At 41.2% G+C, this 20,267-nt stretch overlaps 2 protein-coding genes across 5 annotated transcripts; one reads left to right on the top strand and one right to left on the bottom strand.

The window, feature by feature from the left end:
* Positions 1 to 7,718: 7,718 nt before the first annotated feature.
* On the top strand, positions 7,719 to 13,665 carry LOC5520869 (monocarboxylate transporter 10). Of its 4 annotated transcripts, none has more exons than XM_032365747.2 (6): positions 7,719 to 7,837; positions 8,409 to 8,582; positions 9,234 to 9,468; positions 9,675 to 10,044; positions 12,031 to 12,403; positions 13,245 to 13,665. In XM_032365747.2, exons 2-6 carry the CDS (start codon positions 8,414 to 8,416, stop codon positions 13,463 to 13,465), a joined length of 1,368 nt encoding a protein of 455 aa, XP_032221638.2. In that variant the 5' UTR covers positions 7,719 to 7,837; positions 8,409 to 8,413; the 3' UTR covers positions 13,466 to 13,665. The 4 variants fall into 4 exon arrangements, with proteins under 4 accessions (XP_032221638.2, XP_032221640.2, XP_032221639.2 ...); XM_032365749.2 differs by having other exon boundaries at positions 7,726 to 7,837; positions 8,413 to 8,582; XM_032365748.2 differs by having other exon boundaries at positions 7,734 to 7,837; positions 8,396 to 8,582.
* Positions 13,666 to 13,715: 50 nt separating this feature from the next.
* LOC5520868 (monocarboxylate transporter 3) lies at positions 13,716 to 20,176 on the bottom strand. The gene is made up of 5 exons (XM_001640533.3): positions 19,320 to 20,176; positions 18,105 to 18,274; positions 17,332 to 17,909; positions 16,317 to 16,695; positions 13,716 to 14,715 (listed from the first exon to the last, which is right to left on the bottom strand). Exons 1-5 carry the CDS (start codon positions 19,349 to 19,351, stop codon positions 14,510 to 14,512), a joined length of 1,365 nt encoding a protein of 454 aa, XP_001640583.2. The 5' UTR covers positions 19,352 to 20,176; the 3' UTR covers positions 13,716 to 14,509.
* Positions 20,177 to 20,267: the final 91 nt, after the last annotated feature.

The raw sequence follows: 20,267 nt of genomic DNA, 5'->3' as shown, positions 1-20,267 counted from the left end.
TTTTCGATTGCATTGCTCTCCATTCTTCTCCCATTTATCGCGCATCCAAATTATATTCAAGATGGAGTTTCGTATGCTCAAATTCACTGAAAAAGTCATTGTCAGTTTCTCGTCGTAAGAAAAACGTCTCAAACCAATTTTGCATTAAAAGCAAAAACAACGGTGGCTGTGTGAGAACTTTTAAATGACCATTGATAATTGAGGTGTGATGCCTTATTAACAATGTTTCAGTGAATGATCTTAGCTTCTTGCTTGATTTGCCAGTAGAAATGGGAACTTTGTGCGACTCGATATTGCGCGGGAGCGTAAAATAGCGGCATGACAGAGGCTCTAAAACTAGGGTAGGATACTCAAAAATGATACAATCGTTTTCCATTTATTTTGCAATAAAATATGTATTTCATGTGATCACAAGGCTTTAAAACGAGTGCTATCAAATATGAGTTGGATCGTCCTTCATTAATTATGGCTGTCTCAAGAATTGTTTATTTTTCTTAGACCTTATGGATCTCATGAAACACGAAGACAATATTTTGAACCGTGTCTATTTTCTTTAGAAACGTTGATATGATAAAATATCCCTCGTCCCGAATAGATATGGAATATCACACAGAGCGTTGTGGGTTATTTGAAGAAAAAAATATTCCTTTTATGTTGGTGTTATAACTATGGCGCTCCAGGCCCGTAGAGCTGGGGGGTGAGCCAATAATTTAGACGAGAATGAAAATAAAATGAAAAAAATATCGACAGCTCAACCAAGCGTATTGCAACTCGAGAAACTACAATATATATATAGCATATATACAGTATATATTTGTACTTTTAATTCAAAATACGCATAATAAAAAAATATTCAATTCAGTGTTACGAGCCGTAATTCCCTTTCAAATTAGTAGGTATCTTTGAAATAACCGGAAAACGTCACTGGATACCGAGAGCTTCGTTTCCCGAAATCCCCCACTCTCAATGAGCTTCGCAGTGCGGACAAATCCACAGGGGAGGGGTGGAGGGAGAACCGACAACAATGTTGTTGTTGTTTTGTTTTTATTTTGAACATTAAGACTACCATTGGAACACTATCTGCACTAAATGATTAAAGCTCTCATCTGCGTTAAAAATAATCCTGAGTTGCATTATACGACCCTGTACGATATTAATTTTCCCTCCATCCATGTTCGGAAAAACGTTTAGACACATTGAAATTTGCGTTCGCCTGGGCGTTTTATCATGTGATAGGGGGAATACATCGATTGACAAACTGTTAGTGGCTAAATCATGTCTGTGAGAAAAAAGAGTTAATTTTTTTGCCTTAAAATCTTGCGAATGCTGTACTATCAGTATTTAGGCAAGGAGGAATTCCATCCTAGTTTCTACAACCTTTAAAAGAAAAAGTCGACAACAACGCAGATTTATGTTTTTTAGAACGATATTTCGGCAGGCCAATACCTGCCTTCTTCAGGTTATAAATGAGTTACAATGGCATGTTACAGCTGGTATATGTACAAAGTTCATTGATGATTAACTAACAAAAGGTAAAAATAGTAATTGAGGAAGGGGTGACTTATGGAAGATGGTAAATAGGGTGGTGAGGATTACTAAGTAGCTAAACGGTTTCTTCACGCCGGTTGAGGCCACCGGGTTCAAGAGTGCCAGCGCGAGCTATCAGTGTGGCTTCTCTTGCTTTGCAGGTGGAGTCGCTGTTATTTCTTATTTTTTCAATAGGTATGAGCTCTATGTCAGAAGCGGAGTGGTTAGGTTTTAGGGAGTGTTCAGCGGCGTGGGTTGGTATGGATCGAGATTGGGAGTCTACAGTTCTGCGGTGGTCATTAAAGCGTTCTTTTAATTTACGTTTAGTTTCCCCAATATATTGAAGGTTACAGCGGTTACATTGAATCATATAAATCACGTTTTTATAATTGCAGGTTATGTGGGAGGTTATAGGTCGTGTTTCACCTGTTGAGAAAAATGTGTAGCTTGTCGGGCCATCGGTTCTAATATAGGGGCAGGTTAGGCAGTTTTTTCCGCAACGGAAAGCACCGGGAGGTTGGTTGGTGGGAGAGCGGTCGGAAGGTAGCTTGGCTTTAACGAGTATGTCGCGGAGGTTAGGTGAGCGGCGAAAGGCGACAAGAGGGGGCTCAGTGAAAACCTTATGGCATCGCTTAGGCGAGAGTAGAAGGTTGTAGTTTCTACGGATTATGTCGTTGATGTTAGGTAGTATAGGGTTATAGGTAGTGACAAAGGGGATGCGACGGGAGTTTTTGTGGTTGTTATTATTAGGGTGTAGGGCGTCAATGCGGGAAATGTTAGCAACGCGTAGGATTTGTCTCTTGAGAATAGCGGGTTTATAGCCACGCTTGAGGAGGTAGTTGGTGAGTTCATTGCAGCGGTTATTAAAGCTTTCTTCTGTAGAACAAATGCGGCGAATACGGAGGGCGAGGCTATAGGGGATAGCTTTTTTGGTGTGATGAGGATGGCAAGATGAAAAAAGAAGGTGTTGGTGTTTGTCAGTAGGTTTGGAGTAGAGGTCAGTTTCGATTTTACTATTAACAAGGGAGACATTAACGTCAAGAAATAATATACCAGTCTTTGTCCATTACGACTGTGCCAGATCCTTTGTCTGGGGGTTTGATTATGATGTCTTGTCTTTGGTTGAGTTGTGTTAAAGCGTTACGTTCACCAGGTGTGATGTTAGAGCGAGTCTTGTTAAGTGTAGAGTTTTGTATCTTTAGTTTGACAGAATTAAGGAAGGTGTCGAGTGAGCTATCCCTGCCTGAGGAGGGAGTCCAAGTGCTTTCGTTACGGAAAGGGTTAAATGAGCTATCAAAAGGGTTTCTACAAAAGTTGTCAAAAACTGTCAAAAGTTGTTTCTACACTAGGATGTAATATGCATAAGGGAGAAGGGAGAGGCTATTTGAAAGGTATCGAAAGGGTATCCCCCAAAAATCGTTCGTGAACCTCGGCCAATTCACGTTAGAAAAAAAAAATAATAAATACCCAAGTAACACTAAATGAGGGCCAGTTATCAGGCTTTATTCACCAATTCACCCTAGAGTGATTATAAATTGCTTAGCTTTCCGTGGCCCACGAAGACTGGCAGGGCACATCCCCTTTAAATAGACATATTTGTTTTGTGGTACTTAAACAGTTTGATGGTCTTATCTATGGATTTTAATGCATTCGTAAACAAAAGAAGAGTTATTTGAACAGCTTTTTTGAGACGGGAAGTTTACTTAAAACTATTTTTCCCAAATAAACATTTTTTAGCGTTTTGTCTAAATATTGAACCACGTCTATGTCTCATCTGATTCCGCCATGAACATCCCGATTACCGATTAACAAATTCAACTCCTCCACATACTTCTTTGATGTATTTTGTTGAAATACAAAATTGTAGAGTAGGCAAGCACTCATTATATTTCTTATCAATTTTCTGAGATCGAAAGAACATTATGGTGACAAACTAAAGCTGAGCTAATATGGAGAGTTGGCGGTTCTCACAATAGATTGGCAATAAATTTTGAACATCACACAGTCACAGTTAAGATACATTGCAGACGAATAAAACAGCAATTTTATTAATTCTAAATGACTCGACTTTCTTATTTCTTTCCATATAACGTTGATATTATTTTGCTCAAAATCATATAAAAGATTGCTTTGAAATTGATATTACATTGATAATGAGTATTTCCATAACCCCTTCATAAATTTTATTTACCCATCCCTTTATGGTTTTCATATTCGTATTTTTTGCACACCAAATAAGATCGATTCTTATGTTCCAGAAAGTATTTATTGTACCCAAAAAAACGTTTTCTAGCTTATATAGTCGTCATAGCAACTTGAGCAACATGAGCAGCTGTATTTTCTTTTTTCCGACTCATCCAGTTCCTCCGCTATTTCAAGAAACAAGCGGTATTTTTTTTTCTTGTTAAGTATAGTAAGAGTATTAATTGAGAACCGAAATTGTTTGGGCATCGGAGGTTTTCCAAGATAGCTGTCAGCAAAATCATACAATAAAAATAAATTTCCCATAGTTTTCCGTGGTATGTACTCTTATACACCACGATATTCGTCACCTCATTATCAAAATGCACAGGTAACGCAAGCACTCGGTTTGTATTCTAGTACGCAAGAGGATTTGTATAGTGATGAAAAAATGGAAAATTAAAGAAAATAGACTTCATAGTGGACTCACTTTATTATTGTCTTTTTTGGGATCGGCAAAAAGACTGGTTTGAGCTCAACGAATCTGGACAAGCAAAAAAAAATTTCCCAACTCAATTTGCAGAAAAACGTCTAAAGTTACTACGAAGAAACGAAAAACAAAAAGCAAACAAACCACTTACAAGAGCAGTGTAAGTCCTACCATTAAACTTGTGTTTGATATTACCTAGGTTACTTCAATTACATATGAAAATGAGACTGTCGTTTGTATTTTTTGCTATAAATCTTGACATTTGCCGATAAAACTTGTAGTCAGGCGTAAACAGCGAATCCGATTTTTTTTCTACTGTCCCCCGCACTTAAATCCATGCAAGTTGACAAAAATAGCTTTGAAAACATATAAACATATAGTAACTACTGAAGAGAGCACCGCTTTATCTCAACATTTCCAAGTTCTCGAGTTTTGAGCTGGATTCGTTTCCATGCAACAACCGTAGTTATCGTAAGATTTTCACCAAGCTTGGATAACAAGACAAATTTACATCATGTTATTTGACCGTGTTTTGTGGGACATTTTGGTTGCACTCCGCTGGCTTCTATTTGCTGCTTTCTGATTGGATATTAGTGAATACTAGAATACAAACCGAGTGCTTGGGTTACCTGTGCAAAATGTTGTCACGAGGCTCGTAGCGTGTATAATAGTACTTCTTGAATCGCACGACTTTCCTGCGTAGGAAAAATGATAAAATTATACGCATTCTTGTAGCCACGTGTTATTTGACGTAGTAGTCACACTCGCTAATACTAATATCATATTTCTAAGCTGAATCTGCTGTGTCTCAGGAAGCCATATAAGAGAAAAAAACGAAAAGGGCGATAAATAAACTAAGCGGAGACCTTTTTATCTTATTCAGTTTCGCATGCAGGAATGTTGCGCGATTCGAGACGTCATTAGACATGAAATGTGTATGTAATGTACTAGTACAAAACAAAGAAAGCGCGTTTGCGGGATCTGGCAAATAACCCAAGTTTGAAGTTAATTCTAGATGGCTTTAAAGATATCAACCTAAACAGCGCTTTGCTAGCGAGTTGTAATTATAATCAAGTTTAATCTGTGAAAGTAAGAAAAAATTCTATCGACAAGTTTTATTTGTATAGCCTCGAATGCAAAAATTACACTCTTAAAAGTGTCGCACCTAAAATATGTTGGATGTTTAACTATACATAAAATGAGATCAAAAGCTCGCAGCAAATTATAAATTGGCACGAAAGAATTCCGATAGAGCTATGAGTATTGCCGTTTTTAATGACGTCACGCCGAGGCACCATATCGTTGCACCCCCCTTGACACTACATGACATCGGCCAAGTTAGACCGCCTTATGATGTTTCTATGATTAGATATGGATATTGCCGCTTTTAGTAACGTCATCGTTGACGTCATGATGCTCAATTGACATATCGTTGCACCCCCTTGGCACCTACATGACATCGGCCAAGTTAGACCGCCTTATGATGTTTCTATGATTAGATATGGATATTGCCGCTTTTAGTAACGTCATCGTTGACGTCATGATGCTCAATTGACATATCGTTGCACCTCCCTTGACACTACATGACATCGGCCAAGTTAGACCGCCTTATGATGTTTCTATGATTAGATATGGATATTGCCGCTTTTAGTAACGTCATCGTTGACGTCATGATGCTCAATTGACATATCGTTGCACCCCCTTGGCACCTACATGACATCGGCCAAGTTAGACCGCCTTATGATGTTTCTATGATTAGATATGGATATTGCCGCTTTTAGTAACGTCATCGTTGACGTGATGATGCTCAATTGACATATCGTTGCACCCCCTTGACACCTACATGACATCGGCCAAGTTAGACCGCCTTATGATGTTTCTATGATTAGATATGGATATTGCCGCTTTTAGTAACGTCATCGTTGACGTCATGATGCTCAATTGACATATCGTTGCACCCCCTTGGCACCTACATGACATCGGCCAAGTTAGACCGCCTTATGATGTTTCTATGATTAGATATGGATATTGCCGCTTTTAGTAACGTCATCGTTGACGTCATGATGCTCAATTGACATATCGTTGCACCCCCTTGGCACCTACATGACATCGGCCAAGTTAGACCGCCTTATGATGTTTCTATGATTAGATATGGATATTGCCGCTTTTAGTAACGTCATCGTTGACGTCATGATGCTCAATTGACATATCGTTGCACCCCCTTGGCACCTACATGACATCGGCCAAGTTAGACCGCCTTATGATGTTTCTATGATTAGATATGGATATTGCCGCTTTTAGTAACGTCATCGTTGACGTCATGATGCTCAATTGACATATCGTTGCACCCCCTTGACACCTACATGACATCGGCCAAGTAAGACCGCCTTATGATGTTTCTATGATTATATATGGATATTGCCATTTTTAGTAACGTCATCGTTGACGTCATGATCAGTTGACATATCGTTGCACCTCCCTTGACACCTACATGACATCTGCCAAGTTAGACCGAACTGTTATGTTTATATAATGAGATATGAGTATTGCCGTTTTTTTAATGACGTCATCGGTGACGTTATGCTGAGTTGACATATCGTTGCACCTCCCTTGATACCTACATGACATCTGCCAAGTTAGACCGAACTATTATGTTTATATGATGAGATATGAGTATTGCCGTTTTTAATGACGTCATCGATGACGTCATGCTGACTTGACACCTACAAGACATCTGCCAAGTTTGGTTGTTTAATTTTGTTTCTACGAGTCAAAATTATGAGTTATAACATTTATGGGCGACGTGTTATTACATTTATGATTAACGTTTATAACATTTATGGGCGACGTGTTCTTACATTTATGGTTGACTGTTTATTACATTTATGGGCGATGTGTTATTACATTTATAGTTGTTATAACATTTATGGGTGACTGTTATTACATTTATGGTTGTTATAACATTTATGGTTGTTATTTCATTTATGGGTGTTATTACATTTATGGGTGTTATTACATTTATGGGTGATACATGTGTCACCCGCGAGAAATGCTTTTAGGCGGAGCTTCATGAGGCTCTTGAAGTCTGCGGTAAGGTAAATTTAATACCGTAATGATTCGAATAAGGGCCATTTCATTTCAGCGGAAAATACCAGCTTCTGAATTGATTGAGAACAAAACTTTATTCGCGATAAACTGACAGTAAAAAAGATGACCGAAAGAAATTTGCTCTCCGTTATGTGAGCATGTTAAAGCGATTCAAATAAAATGTAGATTTACAACATTCAAATGGTGTTTTTGTTTAAATCTTCTTTAGGGGGAGGGAAGGGGGCGCTTTTTGCAAAATTCGAGGTCGTGGGAGGCGCTTATTTGGGGTGGGAGTTGGTACGTATTTAAAACATTCGATGTAGCACTGTCAACACTCTGCACTGTGTCCAGCGCGTATCGAATTACTTTACTTGTGTGACACTTGACTTGTGTGACACTTTACTTGTGTGACACTTGACTTGTGTGACACCGCAAGAAAGCTATAGGGTCATGTGATGGTTTTACGTCGTACACGTACCAAACAGAAAGCTAGATGCGCCTTGTAAAATTGGCCTAACCAGCTCTCACCATAATCCCAAGATAGCCAGAAAGGTAAGGAACACTTAAACTACACTTCTTATTGATGTCTCAATCGACAGCGAAAGATTACCCAGTCTGAGAGTTTACGATTGAGATTTTGGACTAGCAATCCTTCTTTCGGACGTTGCACGCTCAAAATCTGATTCAGGATAACGGCAATAGAGGTATATAAATAAAGTTATTAGTTTGAATTTTATTATTTTATCAACGTTTTCCTGAGTCTGATTATTATCAGCATGAAACCATCCAAAAGAAGGATAATAAAATCCAAATCAATAACTTGGCAGTTTGGCAACTTGGAAAAGGATAATAAATACTGCTGTCAAAAAAACCTCCGTGATGCCAAGCGCCCAACATACGCTGCAGGACATGACGAAAAAACATGAAACATGACATGACGCTTCAAATAAGCCCATTACTCATCTAATAAGCCAGAAAATTTCTCTAAAAGTACTTAGTGGGTAGTAGCAAACAAAACATCAAATGCGACTTTTTTTTAAGGAAACCCGAAACCCCAGAGAGTCGGCTAGCAGGCTATTTTATTCTTCATTTATTTGAATTCATAAATAGTTTTTATTTCAAGGTAGTATGGGTCTGAAGTTACCCAGGCCTCCGCACCGCCAGGACGGGCCGTGGGCCTGGGTTGTTCTTATGTGTGGGGTGCTACATGCCTGGTTGACACACGGGTTTAATCGCTCGTTTGGAATCTTCCTTCCCGCTCTTATGGATGAATTCAATGAAACACGTGGAAATGTTGGTACGTGAAAATTCAGTGCAATTTTACTTTTGAAGAGGAATCATGTATTTGTCAACACGATCTAGATGCCTGCCTGGGGGGGGGGGGGGGGGGGGGGGGTGGGCTTCGCACCTGCAATCCTAAAAAAATGACACACACAAAAAGGTAAACTGACTAAAATTTCTGACGTCATGTAATACCCCCCCCTCTTCGCGAGTCAGTAAACATTTCCGCGATTTGTCGGTAGTCGAATGTTTGTAGTTGTCGTGGTTGTAAAAGTGTATTTGTGAATATTCCAATTTGGATATTTGTGTGCCGCTTGTCGCTAATTTGTTAACCCTATCCGGATTCTGTTAGGTTCTCTGCAATAGGTTTGGTCTCCTTCTTTAAAACATTTGATGGCTTTATATTCATCTGACCATGTATATTCTACTTTTGCAATGCATTTGCTTCTCCCTTTTCTTACCCTGGTCCCAGAGCCTCGAGCGTCTCTCTATTCAGTGGCCAGCGTAACCTCGCTTGCCACTAAATAGAGAGACGCTCGAGGCTCTGGGACCAGGGTACCCTTTCCTCCGCATTTGATCCATTATCGCACTGTCTGCTAACTAAGTCCTAAATTCCTTATTATCTTGTCTTTCTTTCCGTATATTTTTGACAGCCTTTATTCTGCAGCCCTCTTAGGGTCTTTGTCCGTTGGAACGATCCTTATCATGTCTGTAGTGACGGGCTTCCTGTGCACACGCCTGGATGTCCGAGTCGTGTCCGGGATCGGACACATCATTCGTTGCTGCTCGCTCTTGGCCACCGCTCTCCTGTATAACATCATACCAATGTATTTTGTATTTTCTTTGGCGTTCGGTGTCGGCGGATCTTTCATGTTTATCCCAGTTATGTTTTCTATTCCAAGGTAAGTTAATTATTGTTAGTGAGGGTACAATTATTGAGCAGACTGTTGACAGTTAGATTTATCCGCGCGCTAAAAAATACCACAGGTTTCCCGCGCTCTCGCCCAAGAACAGGCTGTCTCTAGCTACCACTTGAATTGGCCCCTCCCCCTTTTTCTTTACTTCCCAAAAGACTTTCGGGATTCCTTTATGTTTTCTCGGCGTACAGGTACTTCAAAAAGAAGCGTTCCATGGCGGTTGGCATAGTGACGGCAGGAGCCGGTCTTGGTGTTATGACGATTCCACCTCTTGCGCAATACTTCGTCGATACCTTCGGGTGGAGAGACGCTATGAGATTGCTGGCCTGTCTATACGTAGGCTCATGCGTTTGCACGCTAGCTTATTCTCCGGATGTTATTGAAAGTACTGTTAGGAGAGATCAGGCAGTATTACCTGTGCAGCCCATGGACAAGGAGAGCAAAAAGAAACATTTAAGTGAACAGTTTGATTGGTCCTTGTGGAAGGTTCCCAAGTTTCAGATTGCTGCAATGTCTATTTGCCTGGCCACGTTTGGCATGTACAACGCACCGATACACCTGGTAAGTCATGGGTAACTTTATAGTAAGGACCTCCCTTAAACTAGAAGTCTCTTATAGAAAGGAAATGCTGCGACAGTGATATACAGTTGCTTCAGTTTTGTTCAAACGCTACATGGTATACATGCAGCCATAATCAGCGACAAAACCTGTTGAAAATGACATCTAAAAAGTAGTCTTACTGAAATAATTTACAATATGGGAACTTTTTATTACTCACATCCCCCTTCCCCCCATTAAAAGTCGCTGTCTCTTTGGGGGAGAGGGGGTTGGGATGGAGAGGGGAAGATATCAAAGTCACTATGCTACGTGGTTTAGATTTCCATCTGAAACTGCATTTGAAGGGCTAAATTTTCGACAGTTTTGTCGCTGATTGCAGCTAAGCTTGAAATTTAAGAAAGTAGCGAGAGAAGTTTACCTTTAGGCGTTTTTTTTTTGTTATCGAGATTTGAATAGCTGGCACAATCTTAAATTTTATTTGGGATTGTTGAATTCCTTGCGCCCGTGGTCTTACCCCTGCTACTCCCTCTTGTTTCTGTCATTTTGAAACAAACACAAAAAAGATGGCGGAGCTTATCGCATCGCGCTAAGTTTTTCTTCGCTAAAAATACCAATAAACGTAAGGAAGGCTAATTGTTAGAGGTTTTGGCAATATATTAGTCATTATTTTTTTCATCGAGAGTCATGATTGGTAGGGATTTTTTTTGCTTATCCATTTCCTCCACGTCCTATTTGGTCAGATTTATAAAATAACACAACAGCCTGGATTTATGAACAAAACGATATAATAATTGTGTTTTGAATGTTTTACAGTATAAGCTTTTCTGTCAAGGTGTTTTTCACCTTTTAGTATCACTTGGGTTTGCTAAAACTTGTTGCATGCGCTTCAGCAATTACTAGAAGGCATTGGGTCATTGTTTTGAACTGATAAGTTTTCCCAAACGCCGTACAGCCCATAGCCAAGTGAGCTAGAGTATTTAGGCATTGAGTTAGGATGCTCGTTTTGCTTGTTTAGTGTCCAATTTTGTCGAGATCTCCATCGACTGCGGGAGACGCGACCATGGCACGTGTGCTGGTACGGATGGTACGCTTCCGACCCGGCTCATAAGTCGGCAAAATCGGTCTGAAATTAAATTCTCCTTCAACACTCTTTGAAAGCTGTGGTAACTCGTCCCAAGTAACTGAAGAGTGAACATTTTTCCAAACTTACCGAAATGTGCTCTAAAAATCAAACTCTAAAAAGTTTGTGCACTCCTCTTGTTGATTTATTGACCACGAACACCGTACGAGAGATTACGAGTCCCATGTCAAAACATGGCACAATCTTCGATTGTTCGTCTGTCAATCTGTCAAACTGAAATTTAGTTCTAGTCTCTCGCGGCCTCATTTTTCAAAGTGAGGCTGCGGAACAAGACCCCAAACCAAAATCGAACCAAACACCCGCATATATTCTGCCGCGGATGCTCGTGAATGGAAAGGAAAGAGAGTTTTAAAAAGCGATGTCAAGATTAGTATGCTGCTCCTGCGTCACAGCAATAAGTGCCTCACCTAGTCCTGACACAGACTCTCGACAATCAAGGTTCGCGAGCCGGAATGTTGAATGGGGGCATGCGCTAAGAGATCACTACATTACTTTTTGGTTGGCAAAGTAGCCCGCGCTAAGACGCGCGCTAGTTAGCGGCAAAATAACAGCAACAAATAGCAAATTCTTTTCAATGCTTAAAACAAATGCCAGTTTATATATTTTTTTAGAAAGGGTTCAGTTTCATTTATAGATTTTATTCCGCCGTTCTCTGTGCGCCGCGCGCAGTCATTTCTGTGAATTTTTTGGTTTAAATTTGCCACCCAGAAAGGTCACGTGATCTCTTAGCGCAAGTCCCCTACTCGTTCAAGAATAACCCTCGCTATGGAGCGTATTAGGTTATGTGGTGTTACAAGCCCTTTGCAAAATCTTCCGATAGTATATCATCTGTTTCATCTTCCTTTCAGGTGAAGTTTGCTGGCGAGATTGGCTTCCCCGCCACTAGATCCTCTTTCCTCTACACTTACATGGGCGCTGCTACAGTTATTGCTCGTCTAATCACGGGACCCCTGTGTGATTCCCCGAGGATCAATGTCTCATACATCAATCTAAGTACCCAGGTTCTCGCAGCCATTTCTGTCATGCTTCTGACCCAGGCCACTAGCTATGCTCATCTTATAGCTTTTTCAGTGGTCAGCGGACTAGCTGACGGAGCGTTTCGTACAACAATAACGATAATCTTTGTAGACGCTGGTGGGTCACGTGACAAGGCTGCTATAGCGTACTCGCAAGCCGTGACTGTTACTGCTATATTTCAAGGTGCCGGTCCTCCTGTGGCAGGTATGATTTGTTTGGTCGCGTTACCCAAAAGAGGCCTGGACGACAGCATGATATCTTTTTTTTAGTCAATATTTTAAACCATTTTCTTCCGTGATTCACTGAACATGGATTGAAATGAATTAAGTAATAACGCTTTTGAAAATGAAGCCTATCAAAGACAAATTTGTGTTACTATTCATGGAATAGCGTTGCCGTTTAGGCCCTTTTGCCCTTGTACAACACGGCTCATTGTTAAAGTTATATCATGTATAATGTACTGTCTTGATGGACAGTAGGCCAAATTTTAAATCATGAACATTGGTTGCCCCGAATGCATCTCGAGTGCGCGTTATAGGATAGTGCAACTAGCTTTTATTATGACTGATAAAGCTGATGGAGGGACTCGTCTATACGGGGCGGTGTGTAAAACGTGTATATGCATTACAATAAGCAGCTAATTGTTGACCCCGATAACTTGACCCCGCGGGGTTCTACTATATCACCACTACCTATAAGACTCATCAGAGTTCGAGTTAGCGAGGTTCTACTATATCACCACTACCTATAAGACTCATCAGAGTTCGAGTTAGCGAGGTTCTACTATATCACCACTACCTATAAGACTCATCAGAGTTCGAGTTAGCGAGGTTCTACTATATCACCACTACCTATAAGACTCATCAGAGTTCGAGTTAGCGAGGTTCTACTATATCACCACTACCTATAAGACTCATCAGAGTTCGAGTTAGCGAGGTTTTTCTATATTACCACTTTCCATAAGACCCTTTAGAGTTTGGTTTAGTGCGATTCTACTTTTTCTCCTATTTTTTCGCAGGGTGAATTGACTTTGTCATCTTTACAGGTTTGATGGCCGACCAATCAGGCTCTTACACGTCAGCATTCTACATGAGTGGTATTGTGCTTTTGGTAGCAGCCGCTGTGCGCTTGGTACCGACGTGTATCTCTAAACTGAGGCATATCAAACAGGGTTCGGGAGCCGAGGAACTTGAGATGAGTGACAATCCCGCCTTAGGAGGTAGTGGTGGGTCAAATAGGCCTTCATTTGTCGTCACGAGGTTATGATTTGTCTTCACGAGGGTATGCACCTTACGTAATGAAGATGACGATAGCAAGGAGAGCGTGATCAAAAAATGGTTTCAAGCTTGGCTCTCAATTCTAATTTAGTTTCGGTAAAATAATGTCATTTTTATAAAAAAAGTAAAGAAAAGTCTAGAGACTTATTTGTGCTCTAGTGAATAATAAAAAAAGTCTGCTTAACAGCGCACACGTTTAATTTTTTGTAATAAATACGCAGTAACTGTAGTAAATAACAACCGTTTTAAACAGTTTATTAATCTATAATCAACCCCCACAATAATTTATTATCCTCACTCAATGATTCTTCCTAAATACGTCTAGACTTCAATCATGGACAATTTACTTTGGGACAAAGGGGTTCACATAACAAATTTTCGCACGAAGTCTTTCTCCACTTCCCTCCCCTCCCCCACCGATCAATGACGGATTTTTTGGTGACAGTGGAGTTTGTGGGACACTCCCCTAGGGGGAGGGGGGCTCATTTTTTAAATAATCCGACGATCGATGTTAAACAAATATGTGTTTTCGGCTTTTGTCCCAAACAAATTGTCCTTTATTGCAGGTGATCACACAGCACACATCCTAGGTAATCCCTCGGGAATCGGAATTGCATTCTCATCTGCATAGACCGTTTTCACGATGTTTTTCACGCATCCAAAATGCTACTGACTGGCGGGGCACCGCTGATACAAATTTGCTTACGATATGGAGTTTACAAACGAAGCTATACAAAATGCTTTCAGAGCGCTATGGTCAAATTGGCGCTACAGTTAAATACCCCATACCTCGCATTTTGGATCAGCTGTGGCCCGCCATTTTGGATGCGCGCGCAACATCGTGAAAACGGTCTATTCTAGCCAGCATAGATAAGGGATAGACCGTTTGATAATTGAAAGGGGGAAGGGCTGATTCCTAGGGGAAAAAACGGCAAGTTAATCAAGAAAAGTTCCCGAGCTCAGAGCAGGAATTTTAACTCGGGCCGCAGCACTGGGAGGCCAGTATGCTAACCACTATACCACCCAGATTATCTCACAGAGGCGTCACCTCATAGTCCGTACAAGTGGGATTATCAAAGACTGAGTCCAATCTGTCCTCGGGGCCCTGTTGCTTGGCTTTGCATATGACTTGAACGTCCTTGTATATTTCGGGTAAGTAGGCGAGTGTAGAAAGGAGAGTGATTCCCCCAGACACGAAAAATGCGACGCGGTATGATCCAGACCTATCAGCTAACATACCTAAAATCAGAAATAGAATAATGGTTAGGTACCGTCGTTAGTTGAACCAGTATGAGAGGTTTAGGAGTAAGAGGTATTTGTAATGAGGGATGAAATGAGTTTAAAGATCTCAGAACAAAGTAAATAAACGCGAGAAATCGGCAAGCCCCCCAAGTGTGATTTAGCGAATCCGATACCACTCCTATGACCTTCTCAAGAAAGAATAACAGGAAATTCCATTGGAGCTATAAAGCTTTGGCAAACAGCAATAGTTTTACTGCCAAAAACAGCCAGCATCCAAAGAGTTAGCATCGTGTTGAGAGCTAATATTACTGCCAAAAACAGCCCGCATTCATTCAGCATTATGTTGAGAGGAAAGGAAAACAACGGGAAATTCCAGTGTAGCTTTTGAATCTCGTACAAACAGCAATGGTATTCAGTCAGCACAGGAAAGCTACTTGGGCACCATGTAGGCCTCTACACTTTTTTTAATAAGCCTTTATGGGCCTTTTTTATAAGAACGTCCAGCCTGAGATCTCACCAAAGAACATGCTAACAACATGCCGAGGGTCAGATAGCAGATTTTTTTTCTTTTTTAGTCTTGTTGCGTTCTAAAATGCTAAATCAAATTGTACTCGTAGTAACAACCATTACTGCTATTGATCATTAGTGTAATTCTCGTCCTGATGATTCATTGGGTATTAATGTTCTTATATTCAGCCTTAAAATGTCCCAAAAATAAGAACGTCCCAGCCTCAGAAAATTAGACGTTCTTATAAATAAAGAATATAGTATGTATTGTATTGTATAAAAAATGTATTGACCGGATAAACCGGACACTTAAGTGTAAGACTGCTTACAGCCCCTCATTTGGCGAACGTCAGTAGAAGAGAATAATGACAGTGCTAAATAACGTATGCGCATGCGCGTGCTCTGGTGAAAACAAACACAATCGTAGTGTTGAACCGTTCGAGTAAAGGTACGAAAGGCTGACTTCAGTCGTTGTTTTGACTAACTATACAGCATTAAAACCGTACAAAAGATTAAAACAGTACAAAAGATGATAGATTTGTTTGATAATAAGGGAGCCATAAAGAAAATTTTAGCCTTAAGTTTGATCTAGTTTTCTTAGCATTCGCCAAAATGTGACAGTTCGCCGGTAAAACGCCGCCATTTCAAAACAAAAGGCTAGTTTAACCGCGCGGTACTGGAACTAGTCTTGCGTTTTTCAGCATTGTCGAGAATAATAGGTCCGTGTTGCGCGCGCAGTCCCATCTCACCACAGACCATCGGTTTGTTTACGCATAAGTTAATTGCTTTGTGCGCCACTGAGGAAGAACCGCAGTGGGGCTGCAAGTAGTCTGCATTCACACCAAAACCATTTTAAGTTAAACAAGGTTTGTCCTTGCCTGATAACTTGCCACGTTTCTCATTGTGTTGAATTCTTTCTAGCTAAATGATCACTTAGTAACATGTACAACACAGTATATTCGGTTTTGTTCGTGGTTCTGTCCATTCTTGGGGGATTGAGATTTAAACCAGTTTAATTATAAACTGGTTTAAGTGCTGGTGTGAATGCGGTATAAGTCTATAAGTGTCCAATTCGTATTAGTGCTACTCACCAGCTAAAGCAGGGCCAGCTGCGGTCGGTATCGCCGTCATCATCATACCTCCACCATAAGCAGAAGCGACCTTCACAGGGTCTGGCTTTGCCGTTTGCATAAAGAGAATATTTATTGTTGTTCTGAACGCCCCGTCTGCAAGTCCGTAGCATGCTATCAGGATAATGAGATGTGTATAAGAGGACGCCAGCGGGCTACACAGGGTGACCACGCCACTGCAAAGCTCAGCGATGAGATTGACATAGATGGGTCGGACTGACCTAAGGTCGCAGATCCTACCAGCAACCAAGCGAGCAAACACGGTAGCCATACCACTTGCTATGTACAGCCTCGAGGCCTTATCGGCAGGGAGTCCAATCTCATCCGAAGAGAACTTCATCTGCAAAACGGCTATGATGAATAATGTGCGAAACGCCTCCCCTTTGCGGTAGAGAGAAGAAAGAGAAACAGACGGACGGACGGACAGACACAGACGGAAAGACAAACGGACGGACAGACAGACAGATGGACAAACACAGACGGACGGACAGACACAGACGGACTGACACAGACGGATGGACAGACACAGACAGACAGACAAGACGGACAGACAGACAGACAGATGAACAGACACAGACGGACGGACAGACACAACCGGAAGGACAGACACAGACAGACGGACAGACAAGGTGGACGGACGGACAGACAGACACAGACGGAAGGACAGACACAGACAGACGGACTGACACAGACGGAAGGACAGACACAGACGGAACTACAGACACATAAGGACGGACAGACAGACATGTCTTAAATAGTCTAAAATTTGCAATGGGCCGTAAAAGCATGACCATCCGCACAATCTTGGCTTTGTTGCTGTCATCCTAGCCCCAAATATAATCAGCACAGACATCTATCTAACAGGCACCATCGTAAGATAGATTACGCGCACTTGTTCCCTAAACTAATACTTTTTGAATGTTCTATATTATAGCTATCCGGACAGAGATATTGATTTTCATATGTATGGACTCACCAGGTGGATTATAACAGAGTAGTGACCAAAGCTTGCGATACACACTGATATAACAGACAATGTATACGGTCTGTACTTCCACGCTGAAAGGTCCCTTAGGATTTCTAGTAAACCTCGACGAGCGGGCGCTTCGGCGTCAGGCTCTGGACGCTTCCCGATTCGCGGGTCAAACGACAGCGTCAGAAAAATAGAGCCTGCGAACAGTCCAGCAGTTAAACGATAGAATCCTCTCCAGCCAAGCCTGTTGATTATTTGCTGTGAGAGTGGGCCCCAGGTCATGACTCCCAGTCCCACCCCAGCGGATATCGCCCCTATTGCCAAGGAACGGCGTTTCTTGAAATATCTCTCGCAGATCAAGAAAGAAGGACTTAGAATAAAGCAGGTACCAGACCCCACTAAGAAGCTGTGGGTCACGAATAACACAGGGAGACTGGGCGCTGTTGATGAAAGGAGGAAGCCTGCGGCGCACAACACGTGCCCTAGGGCAGCTATCAGGCGACAGGAATAGCGCATACACAGGTGACTTGAGAGCAGAGATTCACCCAGTGTGAACGCAATGCCGATGGAGCCAATCAGAGCTACAAAATAAAAACAATGCTGATAATTATTGGATTGAAATTCTAGTACGGAATGGAATTCCGCGCGCGTGGTATGGGTCACGTAAGCGTGGAAAGAAATACGATATATCATTAATGGGCAACTTCCCCAGCCCCTCCCCCCTTAGCAAATCCTGGCTACCACGTTTCTATGGTCCTAGTGTTCGTGTGACTCACCTCCGTTTTGTCTGCTCTCGTTGAACTCAGTTATGAATTGTGGTAATACAACCCCAAAGCTGAATCCAATCCCGCCAACGAGCCAGACTATGGCAAATGCGCATGCCAGTACCACCCAGGAGTACAGACTGTCTGGCTCGCGATATGTCGTAACTTTCGGGATGTGCAGCCTAGAAACAGTAGTGTGGATGGTGAACTACGGTTCTAGAATATGCGAGCATAATTTAGCGATGCTCAGAGACGATTAAAAGTTAGAAAGTTGCTAGCAACAACCAATCTACTTCGAATGACAAGGTTTCTATTAGTAAGCGGGGCTAACTGTCGTCAGAATGCAGCTTTTCGGGATTGCGAGAAGAGGAGTCCGGAATATTGGGATTCGGCTGAATTTCATTTTAGGAACATTGCAGTAATAATTTTTTAAATTAAAATTACAATTCATTCATTTAATTGATTTAAACCCTCACCCATCCCCTTATCTCGTCTCCGGATCCTTAGTACATCCTTGTGCTTTAACAAAACAAATATGGCTAAAGACTATCATTACATCGAACTCAGCGTTATGGATATTTTATGGATGTACGTCAAGAAATTCAGACGCTAATATTATGACGTCAATCACTATTACTTAATTAAGCGCGTTACTGATTACAGTTTAAGCACATTCCTTAACATTATAACAAAATATTGCCCGCCTATGACTTCGAGACGTGGGTATTGTAATAATATTAACGATAGTTGTTTATTGTACACTTGCATTCTGCGCAAATAAACCTTTGAGGACTTGAAGCAGCTTTGGGGTCAAGCGGGCCAATGTTAATGAAACCACTGTCTGAAAGGTTTATTTCTCACGAAATATTCTATGTAATGTCTATGTTTTTTTTAATATCAAACAGAAGAGGTCATACTAATCAAAGCGCCTTAAAGGTAGAAATAGACATACTGGGTTTTCAAAATAAGGATTGGTCGATTTGTAATTTTCGTATTAATGTCAATGTATCAGTCATGGAGAATTATAAACAAATTGGGATCTCTTGTTAAAAGAACCAAAGAAGGGAAGGAACAACTAAGTTCCTTCAGAGCAATCAGTATAGAATCCAGTAGGATTTGCCATGCATCGTATTGTAGGTACGTATTTGTTATATTGAACGATCTCCCAACTTATAATGTGACTTCTGAAACCATTCTAGTTTATGGGGATAGTTTCCTGACACGTACCTTTCAACGCAGGGAACGTCAAAGCACGCCATTACAAAGATCTGTTGTACTCAAATCACGTTAACGAGCCTGGTTTAACTGAGTGGGAATATAAGGCACAGTGTCATTTGAATAGACTGAGTAATGTTGCCTCCATCGGGACATCGGATTGAGAATGCAAAGCCGTCTGATGGCTTACAGATTAATGGATATGAGTGCTTGTCAATCACTCTTGAGTTGCGAGTGAGCTGATAGACGCGCAGCTTCAACAAGTACGTCTCATTTTAATCCATTCACGCTGGTCTTTCTATTTTTTTTTTCTAAAGCGTGATTTGAAATCCTTCGTAGGATATTCGATTCGTTTTATGACAATGTTGACACCAAGTAATTTGATACTTTTTTAATTAAAAACAAATATAAAGATAAAGCAACCTTTTTGAAATGGGGTGGTATCGATGGCCAGCTAGGAAATCATGCATCCTCACGTGATGTTTTGTAAGAGTTAAGTGTAGGAAGAAATCTGCAATAAGGTTTTGGAGGTTGGTGTCGATAAGCACGAATAGTAGGCTAAATGAAGATCTATGATTTCTGGGCACACGTGAACCACCAAGAGCTCTCTAGTGAGACAAGCGATCCTTAGTGCTAGTTAGAGTACTTGCTGAACAAGGACGGGGTTGTGTCAATACTGCGCCATCTGGTCTGATGACACCTAGTAATCACTGCTGATGATGTTCTGTTGATGCGCATCTGAGGACCCGAAATGATCCCAGGACCCGAAACGATCCCAGGACCCGAAATGATCCCCAAAAGTACCCCAAATGATCCTGGGACTCGAAACGATACCGAGGAGTCCCCGAAATCAACCCCAAGGAATTGCGGTAATGGACAAAGGGAAAGCAGAAGAAATACTTGCACTATAAATCTCATTTCCGGTAAACATCACCCCTAAAAATGAATTTTGACAAATGA

Source organism: Nematostella vectensis, chromosome 7 (assembly GCF_932526225.1).
Source record: "Nematostella vectensis chromosome 7, jaNemVect1.1, whole genome shotgun sequence".
Classification (NCBI taxonomy): Eukaryota; Metazoa; Cnidaria; class Anthozoa; order Actiniaria; family Edwardsiidae; genus Nematostella; species Nematostella vectensis.
The sequence above is the reverse complement of the archived record's forward strand: the minus strand, read 5'-3'. Positions and strand labels throughout refer to the sequence as shown.